At 44.2% G+C, this 23038-nt stretch overlaps 1 protein-coding gene across 1 annotated transcript in view; it reads right to left on the minus strand.

The window, feature by feature from the left end:
- Nucleotides 1-23038, minus strand: part of LOC143766332 (uncharacterized) — a 28514-nt gene that overhangs the window by 4143 nt on the left and 1333 nt on the right. The window contains exons 2-6 of the mRNA XM_077253924.1: nucleotides 16098-16247; nucleotides 15851-16030; nucleotides 15644-15767; nucleotides 15463-15560; nucleotides 14800-14902 (exon numbers count right to left, since the gene is read on the minus strand). Of these exons, the coding sequence (XP_077110039.1) occupies nucleotides 14800-14902; nucleotides 15463-15560; nucleotides 15644-15767; nucleotides 15851-16030; nucleotides 16098-16169 (577 nt within the window). The 5' untranslated portion in view covers nucleotides 16170-16247. The remainder of the gene's footprint in view (nucleotides 1-14799; nucleotides 14903-15462; nucleotides 15561-15643; nucleotides 15768-15850; nucleotides 16031-16097; nucleotides 16248-23038) is intronic.

Below are 23038 nucleotides of genomic sequence, written 5' to 3' on the forward strand. Positions count from 1 at the left end.
CTATAATGCTCCAGATAAGCCCCCGATCTGACCTGATAGATAAGAAAAATAAGTTTTATTATACTCACCTGCGGTGCGGTCCGTTAAGTGTCTCAGGTCCTGGTTCAGTGCCTCCCATCTACTTGCGATGATGCCCTCCTGCTTGCTTCATGGCTCCTGGGATCGCACTCCTGTGGAGGCGTACTTACCTGCCCTGTTCAGGGTAGAGCAAAGTCCTGCAGTGCGTAGGTGCTGGGCCTCTCTAACATTTCCCAGCTGCTGCGCATTGCAAAATGACTGAGTGAGCAGACCCACAGTACTATATGGACTAGTTATTTTCAGTTTGTTTCACTTTGTGCTAGAGAAGGCTATCCTTGTTTGCTTGTGCTTTAACGGGTTTATGACTCTAATAAACCTAACTGGACATTTTCTTATGAAACTGTTTCCTGTGCCTTCCTCAAACCGCAGCTGAGTGAGTCCAAACCTCTACAATTGATGCTAGAAGCATGGGCACGAATCTCATGGGGCAGTGTGACTGCTGCACAGATATCACATGTCCTGGGTAAAAGCTGCTGCATGAGAGAAATCTGACAACATAGAGGAATTGATAAAGCAAATTGTGCAGGCTGATTTCCAGCAGCAACATCAGCAGCAGCCATGGCAACAGCAGCAGAAGCAGCAGCACCATCAGATGGAAATCCTAGCTGCGGTGATCCACAGCAGGGAAATCACCCCAACCACAAATCCAGGTGATGACTCTCATGTGAGGAAGATGGTAAGAAGGGCATTGCAAAAGATTACCCCGGGTGAAGATGTCAAGGCTTTCTTGGCGGTGTTTGAAAAGGTGGCGGAGTGGCATAAATTGCCTCTAGAGCAGTGAGCGGAGGTTCCTGCACCATATTTAACAGGTGAACCGCAGAAGGCGTATTATGACTTGGCATTGCAGGATGCAAAAGAGTATGTCAAGTTAAAGGCTGAGATCTTGGCACGCATAAGAGTGACTCTGACTGTCAGGGCACAATGGGTTTATCAGTGGGCCTATTATTGTGACAAACCTCCCTGGTCCCAAATGTTTAACGTCCTACACCTGGTCCAAAAATAGTTGCAACTTGAAGCCTCCTCCCCAGCACAGATGGTGGAGAAGGTTGTCATGGACAGGTTAATACACTCCCTACCAAGGCCAGTGCAATCCCGGGTTGCCCAGGGAGATCCCCATATTGCCAATGACCTAGTGAGCCTGGTGGAGAAGTACCAGGCGGTCGATAGTTCCTTGGGGAAGCAAGGAGTCGAAGCATCCTCATACTGGGATCCTCAAAGGGGGCGGATACCAAAAGGGGGGATATCCAGAGCCCAGGAGGTATCCGAGTCAAAGGCCCCGTCCAATAGTATAATTTGTTGGAGGTGTCATACCCCAGGTCACATAGCCGCCCGTTGCCCCATGACCACTGACACAGTGGACTGCAGCATAGGACGGCGCTGCTCATATTTTGCATATCCCGCCTCCAGTGCTGTCCCTCAACCAGGTACAAATGACTGGTCTGTTGGATTCGGGGAGTTTGGTAACCCTAATGAGGGCCCCGATTCCCCATCGGCTGATTCCTGAAAGGAGGGTGGGCGTCTGCTGTAACCGTGGTGATGCTAAGGACTACTCTGTGGCCCAAGTTGTCATAAACAAAAACTGTGGAGTCTTATGAGGTCGGCGTGGTCAAGGACCTATTGCACCCTATCATAATAGGGAGGAACTTTGCGTTATTTTGGGACTTGTGGGAGAAAGGGAGGACGTCTGGTTGTCCAAACAACAGCCAGGTTGCTCCCAAAGAAACTTCGTTGCAGGCCGTAGCTGACAGGTTTCCTTTTTGTGTGCTTGTTGGTGATGAGGAAGAGGCAGCATCCACTGAGGCCAACGTCAATGAGCTGGGTGTGTCCGGGGGAAACTTTGGAACTGCCCAACTCAGGGACCTAACTCTTAAATGTGCATTTGAAAATGTAACTGTATTAAATGGTGTGCCTTAGGAGCCACGGGTCGACAATCGGTTCCCTCATTTTTCTATGATTGGGGATCTGCTTTATAGAGTAGCCAAGCCAAGAGGTGAAGTGGTAGAGCAGTTATTGGTACCATGGCCCTCTAGATGCAGGGTGTTAGACATGGCTCATTCCCATGTGTTGGGTGGTCACCTGGGGCAAGATTAGACCCAGAAGCGCATTTTGCAGAGATTCTACTGGCCAGGGTGTTACAGAGAAATTTTGAACTATTGTCGTTCCTGTTCCACATGCCATCTGACCTCCCCAGTAGCCCACTTCCGCAGTCGTCTGGTACCGTTGCCCATCATTGAGGTGCCGTTTGAGTGAATAGAGATGAACCTGGTGGGGCTTCTGGTAAAGAAGACATCAATATACAGCTCTGGCAAAAATTAATAGACCACTGCAAAATGTTCAGTTTGTCTGATTTTTCTCTTTATAGGTATGTTTTTGAGTAAAATGTAAATTGTTCTTTTATTCTATAAACTACTGACAACATGTCTCCGAAGTTCCAAGCAATAAATTTTGTATTTTTTTCTGACAAAGAAAAATGGTCAAAATTAAAAAACAAAATAGTGCTTTCAGACCTCAAATAATGCAAAGAAAACAAGTTCATAATCATTTAGAAACAACAATACTAATGTTTTAACTCAGGAAGCGTTCAGAAATCAATATTTTGTGGAATAACCATGATTTTTACTCACAGCTTTCATGCGTCTTGGCATGCTTTCCACCAGTCTTTCACACTGCATCTGGCGCAAAAATGTAAGAAGTTCTTATTTGTTTAATGGCTTGTAACTATCCATCATCCTTTTGATTACATTCCAGAGGTTTTCAATGGGGTTCAGGTCTAGAGTTTGGGCAGCCCATGATAGGGTTTTGATGTGGTGGTCTCTTAATTTTTGCCAGAGCTGTATATTGGTGGTCCTAGATTATGCAACTCGGTACCCAGAGATGGTACCCTTAAGAAATGCCTCTGCCAAGTGTATCTCTAGTGAGCTGGTCCATATCTTCTCCCGAACGGGGCTGCTGAAGGAGATACTAATGGACCAAGGGACCCCATTCATTTCGAAGGTCATGAGGGAGTTGTGCAAGACCCTGCAGATTTCCCATCTCAGAACCTCAGTATACATCCCCAGACAGATGGACTGGTGGAGAGGTTTAACAAAACCTTGAAAGCGATGCTAAAAAAGCAGTGGTGAAGGACGGCTGAGACTGGGACTGTCTGCTTAATTAACTGTTGTCCACCGTCAGTGAAGTTCCCCAAGCTTCCACCGGCTTCTCCGTATTTGAACTGCTCTATGGAGGACACCCTCAAAGACCCCTGGATGTGGCGAAGGAGTCCTGGGAAGTTGAAACCACCCCTATAGAAGCACAGTGATGCTCATTGTGAAGTAGCACCTCCTCAAGGCTCAGGAAGCCCAGTCCAGACTGTGTAGTAGGTCAGCCCGGGTTAGACACTTCAACTCAGGGGATAAAGTACTTGTGCTGGTACCCATGGTGGAGACCAAATTCCTGGCCACGTGGCAGGATCCTTATGAGGTAGGAGAAAGTTGGTGATGTCAAATATAAAATCCACCAACAAGGGAAACCCTACCAGTTGTACCACGTGAACCTGATTAAACTGTGGAAGGACACAGAGAACCCGTGAAAGTTCCTTGTCTGTTGGCCAAGTCTGATGTCAGTGCAGAGGATGATAAAGTGGCAGACACCTTGTCTCTCTCACAGAAGCAGCAGTGCCAAGAGTTGCTACAGCTTAACAGAGATCTGTTCTTGGAAATTCCAGGTTGTATGAAGGTCATAAAGCATGAAGTCTTGACGGAGCCTCATGTTTGGGTCAACTTGAAGCCTTATCGGATTCCTGAAGCCCACTGAGATCTCAAAGATGGTGACGTGAATGCTGAGCCTGGGAGTCATCGAGGAATCCAAAAGTGACTGGTCCAGTCCAATAGTCTTAGTGCCAAAACTGGATGGGGAATGGCGATTTTGCAATGACTATAGGAAGCTGAACAAAGATTCAAAATCTGATGCATACCCAATGACACAGGTTGATGAGATAATTCAGAGGCAAGGGCAGGCTCGGTATATTACTACCCTTGACCTCCCAAAAGGGTATTGTCAAATTCCCATGTCATAAGACGCTAAGGAGAAGACTGCCTTTTCAACGCCAGATGGATGCTTCCTATACACAAGGATGCTGTTTGGGTTACAAGGCACTACAGCAACATTCCAAAGAGCCATGGACCGGATATTAGATCCCCACAAGAGGTACGCAGTGGCCTACCTGGACGATATTGTGATTTTCAGCCAGGATTAGGGAAGCCATCTGACCAAGATCCAGGCGGTATTTGATTCTCTATTGAAGGCAGGGTTTTTCATAAACCCAAAGAAATGCATCTTGGGAATAGAGGAAGCAAGATAGTAGGGCTACGTTGTAGGCAGAAAGGAAATAAAGCCCCAGATAAATCAAGTTGAGGCGATCAAGGGCTGGCCACAACCCCTCTCAAAAAAGCAGGTCAGGGCATTCCTGGGCATTGTGGGCTATTACCACCAGTTTATCCCAAACTTCGCCATGGTAGCCACCTTTCTGACAGACCTTCTTGAAAGCACAAAGTCTGGAACGCCCGCCAGGGCCATGAGGTACTCGGTATACCAGGTCCGGTCATTATTAAAGGGGTGGTCACGGTGGCTGCGACCCGGTTCATGGGTGCCCAAGTAAAAGGGACGGTCTTTTAAGGGGTATGTAAAGTAATAACATTTCGTGACATGACACCACCTGTGGTACTCGGTCAGGAGTGACCGACGCTGTTTAAAGGGGTCCTCTGGGGCGATGGTACTGCAGAAAAGATGGTAAAACTTCCCACAGGTGAAGCTGGGTCCCCAGGGCTCCCGGTGTGTATGGCAAGAATGGTGTGGTGCCAGGAATAAATGGAGGACAGAGTTGCAGTCTCTTTACCTGGTTTACTGAAGGTAGACAGTCTCAGTCTAGGGTAATGGCAACTGGCGTTGGTGTGGTCCGGTCGGCCTGGAGGCAATGATGAATCCCTCTCCCGGGTGAGGTTTGTAAGCCTTCCGTCTCGTGCTCTTATGCGAGGTCCTTGCTGCCTGTGGCTCCCTTACAAAGTCCTCTCTCTCCTGTCCTGGGACAGTACCCACATGGTAGACAATGCGAGCCTTTTTACAGGGTCTCTATAACGACCCGGGATCTGTGTACTGCTGCACCTTTGGGTGTGGGTGCGGACAGACTACATAAATTCTTCTGCCCTCCGGTTCTGCTGTGGGACGTGAAGCACTACACAGCTTAGGGCTCCCAGTGCCTGGTTCCTGCACTTCAGCTCAGAGGGTGCCCAATCATAGTCTGAACTCCTCTGTTCTCCTTTGCTTCTCCCCTCTGACATTTGCTATCAATGCATCCCATCTGGTTCTCTTCTGTCCTGGAGCTGCAGCCCCACAAATGGCTGCACGGCTCCACTCTTTGCTCTCCACTCCTCTCCACTTCACTGTCTTCTCTTGTCTTCCTGGACCAACTCTCTAACTCCTCCTCCAGACCAGAATATCTATATCTGGGGGAAGCTCCCCTGAATCCAGTTTCAGAGCTTCCCCTTCTGGCCTGGATTCAGAATGTGTTGCATGTAGATGTGCTATCTGTTAAAGGGAATCCTCCTTGCCTCCAGGCATGACTTCACCCTCCCCAAAAGAAAGGCAACATCACTGTAACAGCCGGTTACCTGGGGTGTTACAAGTCGGCTATGGCTAAGTGGTCTCCAGAAGCTGAGATGACCTTCTGGGAACTGAAGCTGGCCCTGTGTAAACAGCCGGTGCTGGTAGCACCCGATTTCTCCAAGGAGTTTGTGGTCCAGATGGATGCGTCGGATGACGGGCTGGGCACTGTCTTATCGCAAGAGGTGAACGGGGAAAAGCAACCCATAATGTATCTTAACCGGGAGTTGTCATCCTGCGAGAAAAAATGTTCCATAGTGTAGAAGGAATGTTTAGCCATCAAGTGGGCATTGGACTCTCTAAGGCACTATCTCTTAGGCAGGGCAGGAGGCTCAGACTAGTGTCAGACCATGGCCCACTGAAGTGGATGATGGAGAAGAAAGGGAACAATGCCCAAGTGACCAGGTGGTTCCTAGCACTTCAGGATTTTACCTTCCATGTGGAGCATAGGCCAGTTAAACTGCATGGCAATGCAGGTTCCACTGTTTGTTGGCAGAAGGTGCCAAGCCCCCCAGCTTTAGGCAGAGGGGGCGGGTATGTAAGACGGCTGCCAGACGAGTCCTTGAGGGGAGATATGTGTCATCGTGGCTATTAGCTGCGATGATGTGAGCTCGGAAGCTTGCTCCAGGACACATATAGTGCTGAGAGAGTTATCAGGCCATTCCAGGCCAAGGTTTTACGAGCAGTCATAAGGGATGGTTTGGCAGATAAAATGGAGGCCGCGTGTCTCATTCAGTGTTTGTGGCTGGAGGTGTAGAGACCTACAGCGTGTGTTGCTAAATACACTGACCTAAGAAGGCAGACCCGCTGTACTATATAGACTAGTTATTTTCAGTTTGTTTCACTTTGTGCTGGGGAAGGCTATCCTTGTTTGCTTGTTCTTAAACAGGTTTATGACGCTAATAAACCTGACTGGACATTTTCTTATGAAACTGTTTCCTGTGCCTACCTCAAACCGCAGCTGAGTGAATACAAACCTCTACAGTAGTTTATTGCAATCCTGATTGAAGTTAGTCAGTTTTAAAATAAACTGAAAAGTCAGGGTAAAGGGAAACTCTGTTGTTATTGTACAGAAATTCACACTTGACCCTCACTGGACATTTCATGTTTGTTGATCATAAAAGCGAAGTTTGGCCAGAAAGACTGGACCTTGTCTTGTAGGGATCATATGATCACATTCAGCATCACAGAAGGGAGAGAAGGTAGATTCATCCAATAAGATATCAGGGATCTAGGAAGCGAACAACATCATTACCCACCTCTTTTTCTTACATGTCCATCATAATATTTTTCTTTAAGTAATATTCTGTTTTAGGCTGCCGTCACACTAGCAGTATTTGGTCATATTTTACATCAGTATTTGTAAGCCAAAACCAGGAGTGGAACAAATAGAGGAAAAGTATAATAGAAACACGTCACCACTTCAGCACGTATCACCCACTCCTGGTTTTGGCTTACAAATACTGATGTAAAATATGACCAAATACTGTTGGTGTGACGGCAGCCTTATCAGCACATTCTATGTACGCTGTCATATGGCTTTGTAGTTTACAGATCTGGGCAGGTAATGGTCAGCATCTCCTAATTGAAGTAGGTGGATCTTCCAGGTTGTAAATTCTATAGAAAAGCACTTTCAATGTTCAAAGACATTTGAATAGAGTTTGGCTGGGCTGAGGAGAATGTTGTTGTCACAATCCCTTTTTGGATTTGTGGCAGCTCTGGTTCCACTCAGTTTAAAACTTTTTTCCATTTGGACTATCGGGGTTTAATGTCAGTTTTTCCCCGCTGGCTATCTGATGTTACTGCAGTGCTGCTGGGTCAGCTGATGCAGGTGGTGACCACTCCCAACATTCTTTAAAAGGTCACCTGATGCATCAGCTGACTGTTGGTGATAGAGTTTCATTTTGGAGACCAGACTAGCAGAAGCAGCTATCTGGTGTCAGCCATGTCAGATGATTGGAGTCCAGTTGCTGTGTTGTTTGTGGTGTTTTTGTTACCTTGTCCATTTTGGTGTTGTCATTTTCCCCGAGTGTATTATCTGCAGCGGCGAGTCTAGTGCTCCTTGCCGGCAAGTGCACTAGCCAGGGCAGTATTAGGTGACTACTAGTGACAAGGTATCCTGACAGCAGCGGGGAGAAGGACTGTAATTATAGGGGATAACTCAGGAGAATCTTTGCGTGGAACAAGACAACTACAGGACACAGTTTTATAAGTGGTAAAGTCTATATTAACACAAAGTAATTCAAACAGGTGCAGAGAGAAACTCAAGTCCACAACACTTGGTGAAAATATCAAATGCAGCTCAGCAGTCTATAAGAAACTTCAGAGGAAAATGCAATCAAGCAGAAAGTCTATGAAGCACAATTATTCTTGAGGATACTTGACAGGAATAAGTCCTTGCTTAGTCCAAAACACAGATAGATATGCTTATAAGGCAGTTCAAATAATATCTTAGCTCAACCAGGGAGGTCTGGGTAATAGAAATCTTCTGTTAGGCATTGATGTTTTCCACAGGTTCCCAAGAGTCTTCCTCAGGGGGATATCCCTGCCATCTTATCAGATATTAGATCCGATTCCTGTGAATCCTGGAATCAACAATTTCCTCCACCACAAATTGTTCTTGCCCATCAATCACCACAGGCTGCGTAGGTGGCACAACACGTCCCTGGAAGTTATTAGGAGATACAGGCTTTAGTAAAGATACATGAAAAACTGGGTGTACCTTCATAGTCCTAGGCAGCTTCAGCCGACAGGCCACAGAGCTCACAATACCGTTGATCTTGAAAGGGCCAATGAATTTCTGTCCAAGTTTTTGTGAAGGAACGTTTAACTTCAGATTCTTAGTTGCTATCCACACAGAATCTCTGACCTTGAACATGGGTGCAGGTTTACGGAATCTATCAGCCGATCTCTTATAACGTTCTTGAGCTGTGGTCAGAGATTCCTTCAGAACCTCCAGATTTTGCCTCATTGCAGTCAGCCTTTCCTCCACTGCCAGTACCGGAGAATTAATTGGAGACCTAGGTAAGATACACGGATGATAACCCAGATTGGCAAAGAAAGGTGTAAATTTAGTGGAGGCGCTCTGAGAATTGTTATATGAAAATTCGGCTAACGGCAGCAACTCCAACCAATCATCCTGGAGATGGTTGACATAGCATCTTAGATATTGTTCCAGCATCTGGTTGGTACCCTCAGTCTGACCATTTGTCTGGGGATGGTAAGCGGAAGAGACAGACATTAATATTGAGTGCAGAGCAAAACCCCTTCCAGAATCTTGAAGTGAACTGCACTCCACGGTCAGAGATGATCTCATCCGCAACCCCATGCAACCGAAAGACATTCTGTATAACCAAGTTCACTGTATCTTTAGCTGAGGGGAGGCCGGTGCACGGAACAAAATGAGCAGCTTTAGTCAGGCGATCAACTACTACCATGATTGTACTCATGCCCCTCATGTAGGCAGCTCCACAATAAAGTCCATTGATATAGACCCCCAAGTGCGGGACGGAACAGGTAATGGTTGTAGAAGACCCGTAGGTGCCACATAAAGAGTCTTGTAGCAAGCACATACCTCGCAAGAGAGAACATAGTCCTTGGTGTCCTTCAGGCAAGTTGGCCACCAGAAGAATTGTCTCAGGAACTCTTGTGTCTTCTGTACCCCCCTGTGACCAGCCAACTTGGAGTCATGTGTACCCCCCCTGTGACCAGCCAACTTGGAGTCATGTACCAACTTGAGGATCTGCAGACGGATGACCTCAGGGATGTAGATACGTCGATCTCTGAACCACATGCCACCCTTAAAGACAAGATTAATATCCACAGGTGGGTTGGCCAGAAATACATCACCGTCATAGGCCTCCCTGCACTCCTTCCACAAGTCCTGATCGTGGATAACTCTGATGAAATTGGCATCAGATAGAATGGTCTTGGACGGGGCTCCAGGTACGGAATCCGCAGCATGGATTCGGGATAAAGCATCAGCCTTCCCATTACGAGAACCTGGACGGTACGAGATAACAAAGTTAAATTGATTTAAAAATAAGTTCCAACGAGCCTGATGAGGAGAAAGACATCTAGCGGATCTAAGGAACTCTAAATTGCGATGGTCAGTTAGCAATATGATCTGTTGTGCAGCTCCTTGCAGAGTCCATAATAACAGGGTCTGTACCACAGGACTGGCGTATAGCAAATGTGGTGCCAATATTCAAAAAGGGGACAAAAACTGAACTCGGAAATTATAGGCCAGTAAGCTTAACCTCTACTGTGGGTGAAATCCTGGAGGGCATTCTAAGGCATGCTATACTGGAGTATCTGAAGAGGAATAACCTCATGACCCAGTATCAGCACAGGTTTAGTAGGGACCGATCATGTCAGACTAATTTGATCAGCTTCTATGAAGAGGTTAGTTCCGGACTGGACCAAGGGAACCCAGTAGATGTAGTGTATATGGACTTTTCAAAAGCTTTTGATACGGTGCCACACAAAAGGTTGATACATAAAATGAGAATAATGGGGATAGGGGAAAATATGTGCAAGTGGGTTGAGAGCTGGCTCAGGGATAGGAAACAAAGGGTGGATATTAATGGAGCACACTCGGACTGGGTCGCGGTTAGCAGTGGGGTACCACAGGGGTCAGTATTGGGCCCTCTTCTTTTTAACATATTTATTAATGACCTTGTAGGGGGCATTCAGAGTAGAATTTCAATATTTGCAGATGACACTAAACTCTGCAGGGTGAACAATACAGAGGAGGACAATTTTATATTACAGGATGATTTATGTAAACTAGAAGCTTGGGATGATCAATGGCAAATGAGCTTTAATGGGGATAAATGTAAGGTCATGCACTTGGGTAGAAGTAATAAGATGTATAACTATGTGCTTAATTCTAAAACTCTGGGCAAAACCGTCAATGAAAAAGACCTGGGTGTATGAGTGGATGACAGACTCATATTCAGTGGCCAGTGTCAGGCAGCTGCTACAAAGGCAAATAGAATAATGGGATGCATTAAAAGAGGCATAGATGCTCATGAGGAGAACATAATTTTACCTCTATACAAGTCACTAGTGCGACCACATTTAGAATACTGTGCACAGTTCTGGTCTCCGGTGTATAAGAAAGACATAGCTGAACTGGAGCGGGTGCAGAGAAGAGCGACCAAGGTTATTAGAGGACTGGGGGGGTCTGCAATACCAAGATAGGTTATTACACTTGGGGCTATTTAGTTTGGAAAAACGAAGGCTAAGGGGTGATCTTATGTTAATGTATAAATATATGAGGGGACAGTACAAAGACCTTTCTGATGATCTTTTTAATCATAGACCGGTGACAGGGACAAGGGGGCATCCTCTACGTCTGGAGGAAAAATGGTTTAAGCATAATAACAGACGCGGATTCTTTACTGTAAGAGCAGTGAGACTATGGAACTCTCTGCCGTATGATGTTGTAATGAGTGATTCATTACTTAAATTTAAGAGGGGACTGGATACCTTTCTGAAAAAGTATAATGTTACAGGGTATATATATTAGATTCCTTGATAAGGCGTTGATCCAGGGAACTAGTCTGATTGCCGTATGTGGGGTCGGGAAGGAATTTTTTTCCCCATGGTGGAGCTTACTCTTACCACATGGGTTTTTTTTGCCTTCCCCTGGATCAACATGTTAGGGCATGTTAGGCTATGGGTTGAACTAGATGGACTTAAAGTCTTCCTTCAACCTTAATAACTATATAACTATGTAAGATGATGCCTCCATTCTTTGAAAGCTGCAATAATAGCCAGCAATTCCTTGTCTCCCATGTCGTAATTCTTCTCTGCTGAGGTTAGTCTACGGGAAAAGAAAGCACAAGGATGTAGCAGACCCTTCTCTCCAGTTCTTTGGGAGAGAATAGCCCCCAAAGCATTATCAGAAGCGTCCACCTCTACAATGAAAGAAAGTATTGGATCTGGGTGTATCAACAGCGGTGCTGATGTGAAACAGATCTTAAGCCGATCAAAAGCTTCTTGAGCCTGTGATGACCACTTAAAGGGCTTTTCCTTCTTTGTCAAGGAAATAATGGGACGGACAATATCTGAAAAATTTCGAATAAAGCGTCTGTAGAAATTTGCAAAACCAATAAAACGTTGGACCTCCTTAACGTTCTTGGGTACCGGCCAGTCAAGGATAGCCTGAATCTTACCAGATTCCATGTTCAGCCCCTGGGGAGAGATGATATAACCTAAGAACTGTATCTCAGAACGATGGAACTCGCATTTCTCCGGCTTAATATACAGATGGTTCTCTTTCAGACGTCTTAAAACAGTTTTGACATGTTCTTCATGTTCCTGTAGCGAGTCAGAAAAGATTAGTATATCGTCCAAATAGATCACCACAAACTGGTCCAACAAATGTCTGAAAATGTCATTAGCAAGGTGTTGAAACGTTGTAGGGGCGTTACAAAGCCTGAAGGGCATCACAAGATATTCAATGTGTCCATACCAGCATCTGAATGCTGTCTTCCACTCATCCCCTGGACGAATGCGCAACAAATTATAAGCCCCACGAAGATCCAGTTTAGAGAACACCTTAGCATAGCAGACTCTTTCCAGTAATTCGGGAATCAGAGGCAAAGGGTAACGGTTTCATACGGTTACCTTATTGAGTTCCCGATAGTCAACACAGGGCCTCAGGGTCCCATCCTTCTTCTTTACAAAAAATATAGGTGCCCCTGCTGGTGAGGAAGAAGGACGTACGGTCTCCTGATCCACAGGCCCAGAGATTAAAGGTGACCCATCCACTGTTTCCATGGTAATTGGAGAGGCTCTTTGCTGAATTTCAATACCATGTTCCTTGGCAAATGCGATATCCATGAAATTGCCACCTGCACCAGAGTCAATCATAGCTGCACTGGAAATCCACTGTCCTGAACAAAGGATCTTAATAGGGAGAGAACAGTGAGAGTTCTTTTCCTTAAGCTCCTTGGGGGGTGAAGTCATAGAAAGTGAATGGAATACAGCGTTTAAAGGCAGGCTACATTCAGTGATGTCAGATTCATCATCACAGTTGTCATACTCCCCTACTGCTGCTAGCACCTTGTTAGGCCGTCTAGGACACTTAGGACAATTGATCAAGAAGTGGTCAGACTGGCCGCAGTAGAAACAGACTTTCACGAAGGCGATGCTCCCATCGCTCATTGATCTCGCGCCTCTGAACGGAATCAATTTGCATGGGCACCTCCTCCACCTCCCGAGATGTTTTACCTGCTGGCTATTTGGAAGGAAGGGAAAAGTTAGAAATACGGTTATATGCAGCAAACTTCTCCTGCCTACGCTCAGTAAGGCGAATGTCAATGCGCACACAATGCTGTATAAATGTCTCTAGCTCTTGTGGCGACTCAGAGCGAGCTACTTTATCTTTTACAATACTAGACAGACCCCTTTTAAAAATAGGCAATTGTGCATAACTGTCCCAATTGGTATCTACCGCTAATCTCCTGAATTCAGTCGCATACTCAATAACAGAACGTTTTGCCTGGCGTAAAGACAATAAAACAAATTCAGTGGTTGCACGGCGATTAGGATCATCAAACATTAATGCCATCGCGGCCAAGAAATCATCCAAGTTATTTAACCGTGGGTCACGAGACTCAATCATTGGATTCGCCCAGGCGAGCGCTCGTGTGGTCAGCAGCATTATTACAAGCAATACTTTGGATCTATCATTAGGAAAACGGTCAGCATGCACATCAAAATATAGCATACATTGATTCACAAAGCCACGAAATTTGTCGCGATCACCATTAAATCGGAATGGGGGCAACTTAGGTGGGCTAGCTGGTGGTGGTTGCCCAGAGGGAAAAGTCGCTTGTGCAGCTATTTGAGTGCTTATATCTTGAAAAGCCCATCCATACTGGGACTCTATGCCAGCAAGTTTGTTTTCCTGGGCTGCCATGTGGGTGCTTAAGTCCTGCAAAGTCTGTCCAAACACTTGTTGATTGAGTTCAAAGCTTCCAAACTTCTTTTGCAGACCTTCCACATCTTTCTGCTGTGATCTAATTATGGAAAACACCTGCTCTAGTCTGCTTTCTGCAGTCATTGTTCCAGCAGTCTCCTTTTTTTTTGGGCTAGAGTATCCTGTAATAATTATAGGGGATAACTCAGGAGACTCTTTGCGTGGAACAAGACAACTACGGACACAGTTTTATAAGTGGTAAAGTCTATATTAACACACAGTAATTCAAACAGGTGCAGAGAAAAACTCAAGTCCACAACACTTGGTGCAAATATCAAATGCAGCTCAGCAGTCTATAGTAAACTTCAGAGGAAAATGCAATCACGCAGAAAGTCTATGAAGCACAATTATTCTTGAGGATACTTGACACGAATAAGTCCTTGCTTAGTCCAAAACACAAATAGATATGCTTATAAGGCAGTTCAAATAATATCTTAGCTCAACCAGGGAGGTCTGGGTACAAGTCTCAGGAAACAGCTTACATGTCCAGCAAATGCAGATGGAAGCAAACACAAGCAGCAGATGAAGGAGGATTACTGGAACTGGTGTATGCAGCAGGAACTCAGAGCAGAGTAGCAGGATAACCCCACCGGTTCACAGGAGCAGGTAAATAGCCAGGGAGTAACCAGAGGTCAGGAGCTGGATGCAAGGCAGAATACTCTAGCACAGACTGAAGGCTGGGGTGGAGTTTTATAGCAGGAAGACACAGTGCACATGAGACCAAAGACGCCATCTTGGAAAAGGGCAGTAATGCACAAACAGGTAATAAAAAATGTTCAGAGTCCTGACAAGGACCCGCATAGGGTGTTAGGGTAGTGCAAGGACAGACTCAGGTTTGAGCTCAGGTGGTGACCATCCCCCATTCTCTACGGTAGGGCCTTCCACTCACCTTTTCCATTCCGTTGTTTGTGAGATGTGCCGTCCATTGACCACCCATTGGGTTGGATCACACCATGACAGTTGTGGTCTAGAGGAAAACTGGTGATTGCACAATTGTGACAAGGCCGGACTACTCCACCGATAAAGTAGTCCCAGCCGGTGACTGAGAAGAATCTGTTACTTCTCTGCATTTAGTGGTCACTACTCACCTGGATAGTGATATGTACAAATCTCCTCTTTACACCACTCATCACTCCTCACATATGTCTCTGTAGTATCAATATGGGTCAGATCTTCACCCTGGAACAAATACTGTAAAAGTGAAAGGAAGACGGAGAAGTCACATCTATAGTCAGCTCTAATCCTGCCATCTCCACTGTTCTCATTCCACAATTTTTGGGATGTATTAAGAGAAGCATAGAGTCTACATCACGTCACGTAACTATTCTCGTATACTCCTTGGTCAGATCTCTTTGGGAATAATGTGTCCAGTTCTGGGCACCACAATTAAAAAAAAAAACATTGAAAAGTGGGAGCAAGTTCAGAGAAGAGCTGCTAGGATGGTCAGCAGACTGCAAAGTATGTCCTATGTGGAATGGTTAAAGGATGTGAGAATGATTAACTTGCAAAAAAGAAGGCTAAGAGAAAACTTAATAACGGTCTACAAATATCTGAAGGGATGTCACAGTGAAGAGGGATTATCCTTTTTCTAATTTACACATGGAAACCTGAGGAGCAATGGAATATAACTGAAACTATGATTCTAAGTATAAAACATATAATACTGGTGGATAAAACAAGACTGAGAACAAGACCTTCACAGCCGTCTACACATCATAGGGGAGATCTCATGACACCTTCTCTCCATCTACCTGATGATCCTGAGGAACATTGGGATCATCTTGTTTACAATCCAGTGGAAGAAGAGGATGGGGACATCTCTCTGGTGTTGTCCTCTTACTGGATAGATCTGGAGGTCACACATAGAGGGATTGAATTAATTCCTTACATACAGATAACTATAGTCCATGTGCATTTAGTCCTGTGTATTACCTGATGATGTGAGGGGCTGGGGAACATCCATCACAACATCCTTGTACACATATTTGTGAGCTTCTAAGTACTCCCACTCCTCCATGGAGAAATAGACAGTGACATCCTGACACCTTATAGGAACCTGACACACACAATGATACTGTCATCCCTCCGATCCCTTCACAGCATTACTGTATAATGTCCCAGCATTCCCAGCAGTGTCACCTCTCCAGTCAGCAGCTCAATCATCTTGTAGGTGAGTTCTAGAATCTTCTGGTCATTGATGTCCTCATGTACCGGGGGGTGAGGTGGAGGCCCCGTGATTGGGCTCAGGGGTCTTCCACATCCTTCAGACACAGGGTCCTGACAGCGTTCACTAGAGGTCTTCTTCACCACTGTGTAATCCTGGTTATGGAGAGACACATTAATAAATCTCACTACAGAGTCCCTACCTCTCATCAGAATCTCTCACCTCTCCAGTAAGCCAGAATAGGATCTCTAGGGTGAGGTGTAATATCCTCTCCGCCATCTTGTCTCTGTCCATATCAATCCTTGATGGGTAAATCAGAAAAATTTTCTAACATAGAAGATCTTCACTGAGAGGATCTGATATTGTAGAGACCTAAATGAGAAGATGAGCCGATGTAACATCAGAAAAATCCTGTGTAATAATACAGTAACTGAAGATAATAAGGGAAACATATGAGGAGATTTATTATTTTACAAAATATTTTGTTTTCTTCTCTACATCTACAAATATAAATATAAATACAAATATAAATCCTATATATTTTAGGCCACAGACAACAAGCAATTTCCTCCTCGGAGTCGGCAGCTGAATACGTTTCTCATAGACTCATCTTCCATAACGCTAATTCTCGTCTCATTTACCGACACTGGAATCAGCATGAGCAATACTGCAGGAGATATTAATTACACGTGACAGGAGAAATAACTACTTCATGGTGATGATGACATCTTCATCTTCTACTACGGCTCTAGAAACATATTTGTCCAGAGTCCGTCACTGACTCCATCACCATCGGCGGTCTATATGAATGTTTCCTGTCTTCCCCGCACTGTAATCTTCTATCACGTTACATCTCATGTCTGATTCACACACAGAAGTTTGAGGCTTTTATAAAAGCTTTTTTGTTTCCGCAAACACAGAGGACAGAAATTATCTGATCCCAAAGTCTCCATGTACAGTGATTTATGGGGTTTATTTCTGACCTTAGGCTTTCCTATATTACAAGAAAACAGGTCACAGGTTTCAAGCAATATGGGCAATAAAAAGGATCTCTCTGCTGCTGAAAAGCGTTAAATAGTGCAATGCCTTGGACAAGGTATGAAAACATTAGATATTTCATGAACACTTAAGAGTGATCATCATACTGTGAAGAGATTTGTGACTGAAACAGAGCACAGACAAAGTTCATGTAGATAAAGGCATAATGAGGAAGGTTTCTGCCAGACAAATTCATTGGATTAAGAGAGCAGCTGCCAAAATACCATTACAAAGCAGCAAACAGTTATTTGACGCTACTGATGCCTCTGGAGTCCCTCGAACCTCAAGGTGTTGGATCCTTCAAAGGCTTGCTGTGGTGCATAAACCTACTATTCGGCCACCCCTAAAGTGTTCACAGGCAGAAACGGTTGCAGTGGGCCCAGACATACATGAAGACTAATTTTCAAACAGTCTTGTTTACTGATGAGTGTCGAGCAACCCAGGATGGTCCAGATGGATGGAGAAGTTACATAGTTACATAGTTACATAGTTATTAAGGTTGAAGGAAGACTTTAAGTCCATCTAGTTCAACCCATAGCCTAACCTAACATGTTGATCCAGTGGAAGGCAAAAAAAACCCATGTGGCAAAGAGTAAGCTCCACCTTGGGGAAAAAAATTCCTTCCCGACTCCACATACGGCAATCAGACTAGTTCCCTGGATCAACGCCCTATCAAGGAATCTAGTGTATATACCCTGTAACATTATACTTTTCCAGAAAGGTATCCAGTCCCTTCTTAAATTTAAGTAATTAATCACTTACAACATCATACGGCAGAGAGTTCCATAGTCTCACTGCTCTTACAGTAAAGAATCCGCGTCTGTTATTATGCTTAAACCTTTTTTCCGCCAGACGTAGAGGATGCCCCCTTGTCCCTGTCTCAGGTCTACGATTAAAAAGATCATCAGAAAGGTCCTTGTACTGTCCCCTCATATATTTATACATTAAAATAAGATCACTCCTTAGTCTTTGTTTTTCCAAACTAAATAGCCCCAAGTGTAATAACCCATCTTGGTATTGCAGACCCCCCAGTCCTCTAATAACCTTGGTCGCTCTTCTCTGCACCCGCTCCAGTTCAGCTATGTCTTTCTAATACATCGGAGACCAGAACTGTGCACAGTATTCTAAGTGTTGTCGAACTAGTGACTTGTATAGAGGTAAAATTATGTTCTGCTCATGAGCATCTATGCCTCTTTTAATGCATCCCATTATTTTATTTGCCTTTGTAGCAGCTGCCTGACACTGGCCACTGAATATGAGTTTGTCATCCACCCATACACCCAGGTCCTTTTCATTTACGGTTTTATCCAAAGTTTTAGAATTAAGCACATAGTTATACATCTTATTACTTCTACCCAAGTGCATGACCTTACATTTATCCCCATTAAAGCTCATTTGCCATTTATCAGCCCAAGCTTCAAGTTTACATAAATCATCCTGTAATATAAAATTGTCCTCCCCTGTATTGATTACCCTGCAGAGTTTAGTGTCATCTGCAAATATTGAAATTCTACTCTGAATGCCCCTTACAAGGTCATTAATAAATATGTTAAAAAGAAGAGGGCCCAATACTGACTCCTGTGGTACCCCACTGCTAACCGTGACCCAGTCCGAGAGTGCTCCATTAATAACCACCCTTTGTTTCCTATCCCTGAGCCAGCTCTCAATCCACTTACACATATTTTCCCCTATCCCCATTATTCTCAATTTATGTAACAACCTTTTGTGTGGCACTGTATCAAAAGCTTTTGAAAAGTCCATATACACTACATCCACTGGGTTCCCTTGGTCCAGTCCGGAACTTACCTCTTCATAGAAGCTGATCAAATTAGTCTGACATGAACGGTCCCTAGTAAACCCGTGCTGATACTGGGTCATGAGGTTATTCCTCTTCAGATACTCCAGCATAGCATCCCTTAGAATGCCCTCCAGGATTTTACCCACAGTAGAGGTTAAGATTACTGGCCTATAATTACCGAGTTCAGTTTTTGTCCCCTTTTTGAATATTCGCACCACATTTGCTATACGCCAGTCCTGTGGTACAGACCCTGTTATTATGGAGTCTTTAAAGATTAAAAATAATGGTCTATCAATGACTGTACTTAATTCCTGTAGTACTCGAGGGTGTATCCCATCCGGGCCCGGAGATTTGTCAATTTTAGTGATTTTTAGACGCCGCCGTACTTCCTGGGTTAAGCAGGTGACATTTAATTGGGAATTTTTATCACTAGTCATATTGGCTGCCATGGGAATTTCTTTTGTAAATACTGATGAAAAAAAGTCATTTAGCATATTGGCTTTTTCCTCATCCTCATCCACCATTTCCCCCAGACTATTTTTAAGGGGGCCAACACTATCATTTTTTAGTTTCTTACTATTTATGTAGTTAAAGAATATTTTGGGATTATTTTTACTCTCTCTGGCAATGAGTCTCTCTGTCTTAATCTTTGCTGCCTTGTTTTGCTTTTTACAGAATTTATTTAATGTTCTGTATTTATTTAATGCCTCATCACTACCTACTTCCTTTAATTCTCTAAATGCTTTCTTTTTGTCCCTTATTGCGCCCCTTACAGCTCTATTTAGCCATATTGGTTTCCTCCTATTATTGTATGTTTATTCCCATACAGTATATACTGTGCACAGGTCCTATCCAGGATGCTAATAAACGTCTCCCATTTTCTTTGTGTATTTTTATGTCTCAGGATATCGTCCCAGTTAATTGCACCAAGATCCTCTCTCATCCGTTGGAAATTTGCCCTCCTGAAGTTTAGTGTCCTTGTAGCCCCTCTATTACACATCTTATTAAAGGATACATGAAAACTTATTATTTTGTGATCACTATTCCCCAAGTGACCCCCAACCCTTATATTTGCTATACGGTCTGGCCTGTTGGTTAATATTAGGTCTAGCAGTGCCCCCCTTCTTGTTGGGTCCTGAACCAGTTGTGAAAGGTAATTGTCTCTCATAGTTGTCAAAAACCAATTACCTTTGCTGGAACTGCAGGTTTCTGTTCCCCAATCTATTTCAGGGTAGTTGAAGTCCCCCCATAATAATGACTTCTCCTTGAGTCGCAGCTTCATCTATTTGCTTTACGAGGATATTCTCCATTGATTCCATTATTTTTGGAGATGTATAACAAACCCCTAATCAGTAATTTATTATTTTTTCCCCCTCCCCTTATCTCCACCCACAGGGACTCTACATTCTCATTAAATTCACCTATATTATCACGCAGGATGGGTTTTAAGGACGATTTTACATATAAACACACCCCACCCCCTCGCTTATCTGTACGGTCATTTCTGAACAGGCTATAACCCTGCAAGTTAACAGCCCAGTCATGGCTCTCATCCAGCCATGTTTCAGATATTCCCACCATGTCATAATTATGCTCCAACAACATTAGTTCTAATTCGTCCATTTTGTTGGCGAGGCTTCTGGCATTAGTATACATGCACTTGATGTTCCTCTCTGTACCTCTATTCTTTCTTAAATTATTAACTTTTCTAACCCCACCCCTCATGCCACCGCCACCCCCAACTTCCTTATTTGTGCCCAGGTCTCTATCTGCACTATCTACCCCTCCTATAAATTGAATACCCTTCCCCCCAATCCCTAGTTTAAACACTCCTCCAACCTTCTAGCCATTTTCTCCCCCAGCACAGCTGCACCTTCCCCGTTGAGGTGCAGCCCGTCCCTAGCGTAGAGCCTGTAGCCCACTGAGAAGTCGGCCCAGTTCTGCAGGAACCCAAACCCCTCCTTCCTACACCAATTCTTGAGCCACTTACTAACCTCCCTAATCTCCCGTTGCCTCTCTGGCATGGCACGTGTACAGGCAGTATTTCGGAAAATACAACGTTGGAGGTCCTTGCTTTCAGCTTGCAGCCTAATTCCCTGAAATCATCTTTAATGACCTTCCACCTACCTCTAACTTTGTCATTTGTGCCAATGTGCACCATGACCGCTGGGTCCTCACCAGCCCCTCCCAGTAATCTGTCCACCCGATCAGCGATGTGTCGGACTCGAGCGCCAGGTAGGCAGCACACCGTCCGACGATCCCTGTCTTTGTGACAGATTGCCCTATCTGTTCCCCTAATAATTGAGTCCCCCACTACCAGCACCTGTCTGGCCTGCCCTGCTCTTCTATTTCCATCCTTACTGTAGCAGTCACTCCTCCGGCTTTCAGAGGACATGCCTGGCTGCAGCAGTGCTACCCCTGTACTGGCACCCCCCTCATCTGCCAACTTAGCAAACTTATTGGGGTGTGCCAGATCAGGACTAGCCTCCCTGGCACTCTTCCCTCTACCCTGCTTCCTAACTGTCACCCAGCTAACTGCCTCACTGTCCTGCAGCTCCATCCTACCACTCATCTATCCCATTGAGCGTCTGCTCAGTGAGCAGAATACTCCTCTCCATATTGTCGATGGATCTCAGTGTTGCCAGCTGCACATTTAGATTCAGAATCTGGGTTTCCAAATGCACAACGTGCTCACATCTCGCACAGCAGTATGCACCCTCGACCGGCTGATCAAGGATTGCATACATGTGGCAAGATGTGCACTGGATGGCATTAACAATAGTGGAGCACATTTCCTAATGGGGATTGCACCAAGTGGATGGTTGGTGGATGGCCACTATGTCCCAATAAGGCTGCGATGTCAGCAAGGAGCTGGAGGAATCATGTTTTGGGCCGGAATCATGGGAAAACAGTTGGTAGGGCCCTTTAAGGTTCCTGAAGGTGTGAAAATGACCTCTGCAAAGTACATAGAGTTTCTGACTGACAACTTTTTTCCATGGTATAAAAAGCAGAAACGTGCCTTCAGGAGCAAAATCATCTTCATGCATGACAATACACCATCTCATGCTACAAATAATACCTCTGAGTCATTGGCTGCTATGGGCATAAAAGGAGATAAACTCATGGTGTGGCCACCATCTTCCCCTGTCCTCAACCCTATAGAGTACCTTTGGAGTATCATTAAGCAAAAGATCTATGAGGGTGGGAGGCAGTTTGCATCAAAACAGCAGCTCTGGGAGGCTATCCTGACTTCATGAAATACAAGCAGAAACTCTCCAAAAACTCACAAGTTAAATGGATGCAAGAATTGTGAAGGTGATATCAAAGAAGGGTTCCTATGTTAACATGTAACTTGGCCTGTTAGGATGTTTTTGAGTTAAATAGCTTTTTTGTTCAGTGAATGTGACCATCTAATGCTGCAAATTCCACAAATGAGCATTTTCAGTTCTTTAAAACATATCAAATGTTTAGAAATTCTACTGTGCCTAATAATTTGGAACAGTAGATTTTGAGTTTTCATTTATTTTGGAGATTATACTGTTATTGGAGTTTTTTCAATAATATTCAACATATACTCTAATGGGTGATGACTTTTATTAGACTGACTGTCATTGCACTGACCATTTTGGAAAATCCAAGAAAAATATCATTTGCATAATAATTTGTAGCACGGTGTACATATTTGGCGGAATCATATTTCCAGACTCTGCAGACCGCATGCTGCTGTTGTACTTGGCAGGCTCGGACCAGATGGTATGGAAATGAATGAAGGAGATCAATGTTCAAAAATAAACTTTCCTTTACTTAACAAAACTTGATGAGAAGTATATACAGCTCTTGCAAAAAATAAGAGACCACTGCAAAATGTTCAGTTTGTCTGATTTTTCTCTTTATAGGTATATTTTTGAGTGAAATGTAAATTGTTCTTTTATTCTATAAACTTTTGACAACATGTCTCCGAATTTCCAAGCAATAATTTTTGTAAAATTAAAACAAACCAACAGTACTTTCAGACCTCAAATAATGCAAACAAAACAAGTTCATAAACATTTAGAAACAACAATGCTAATGTTTTAACTAAGGAAGAGTTCAGAAATCAATATTTTTTGGAATAACCATGATTTTTAGTCACAGCTTTCATGCATGTTGGCATACTTTCCACCAGTCTTTCACACTGCTTCTGGCGCAAAACTTTAAGCAGTTCTTTGATGGCTTGTGACTATCCATCATCCTCTTGATTACATTCCAGAGGTTTTCAATGGGGATCAGGTCTGGAGATTAGGCTGCCCATGACAGGGTTTTGATGTGGTGGTCTCTTAATTTTTGC

This window comes from Ranitomeya variabilis, chromosome 4, assembly GCF_051348905.1.
Source record: "Ranitomeya variabilis isolate aRanVar5 chromosome 4, aRanVar5.hap1, whole genome shotgun sequence".
NCBI classification, from domain to species: domain Eukaryota; kingdom Metazoa; phylum Chordata; class Amphibia; order Anura; family Dendrobatidae; genus Ranitomeya; species Ranitomeya variabilis.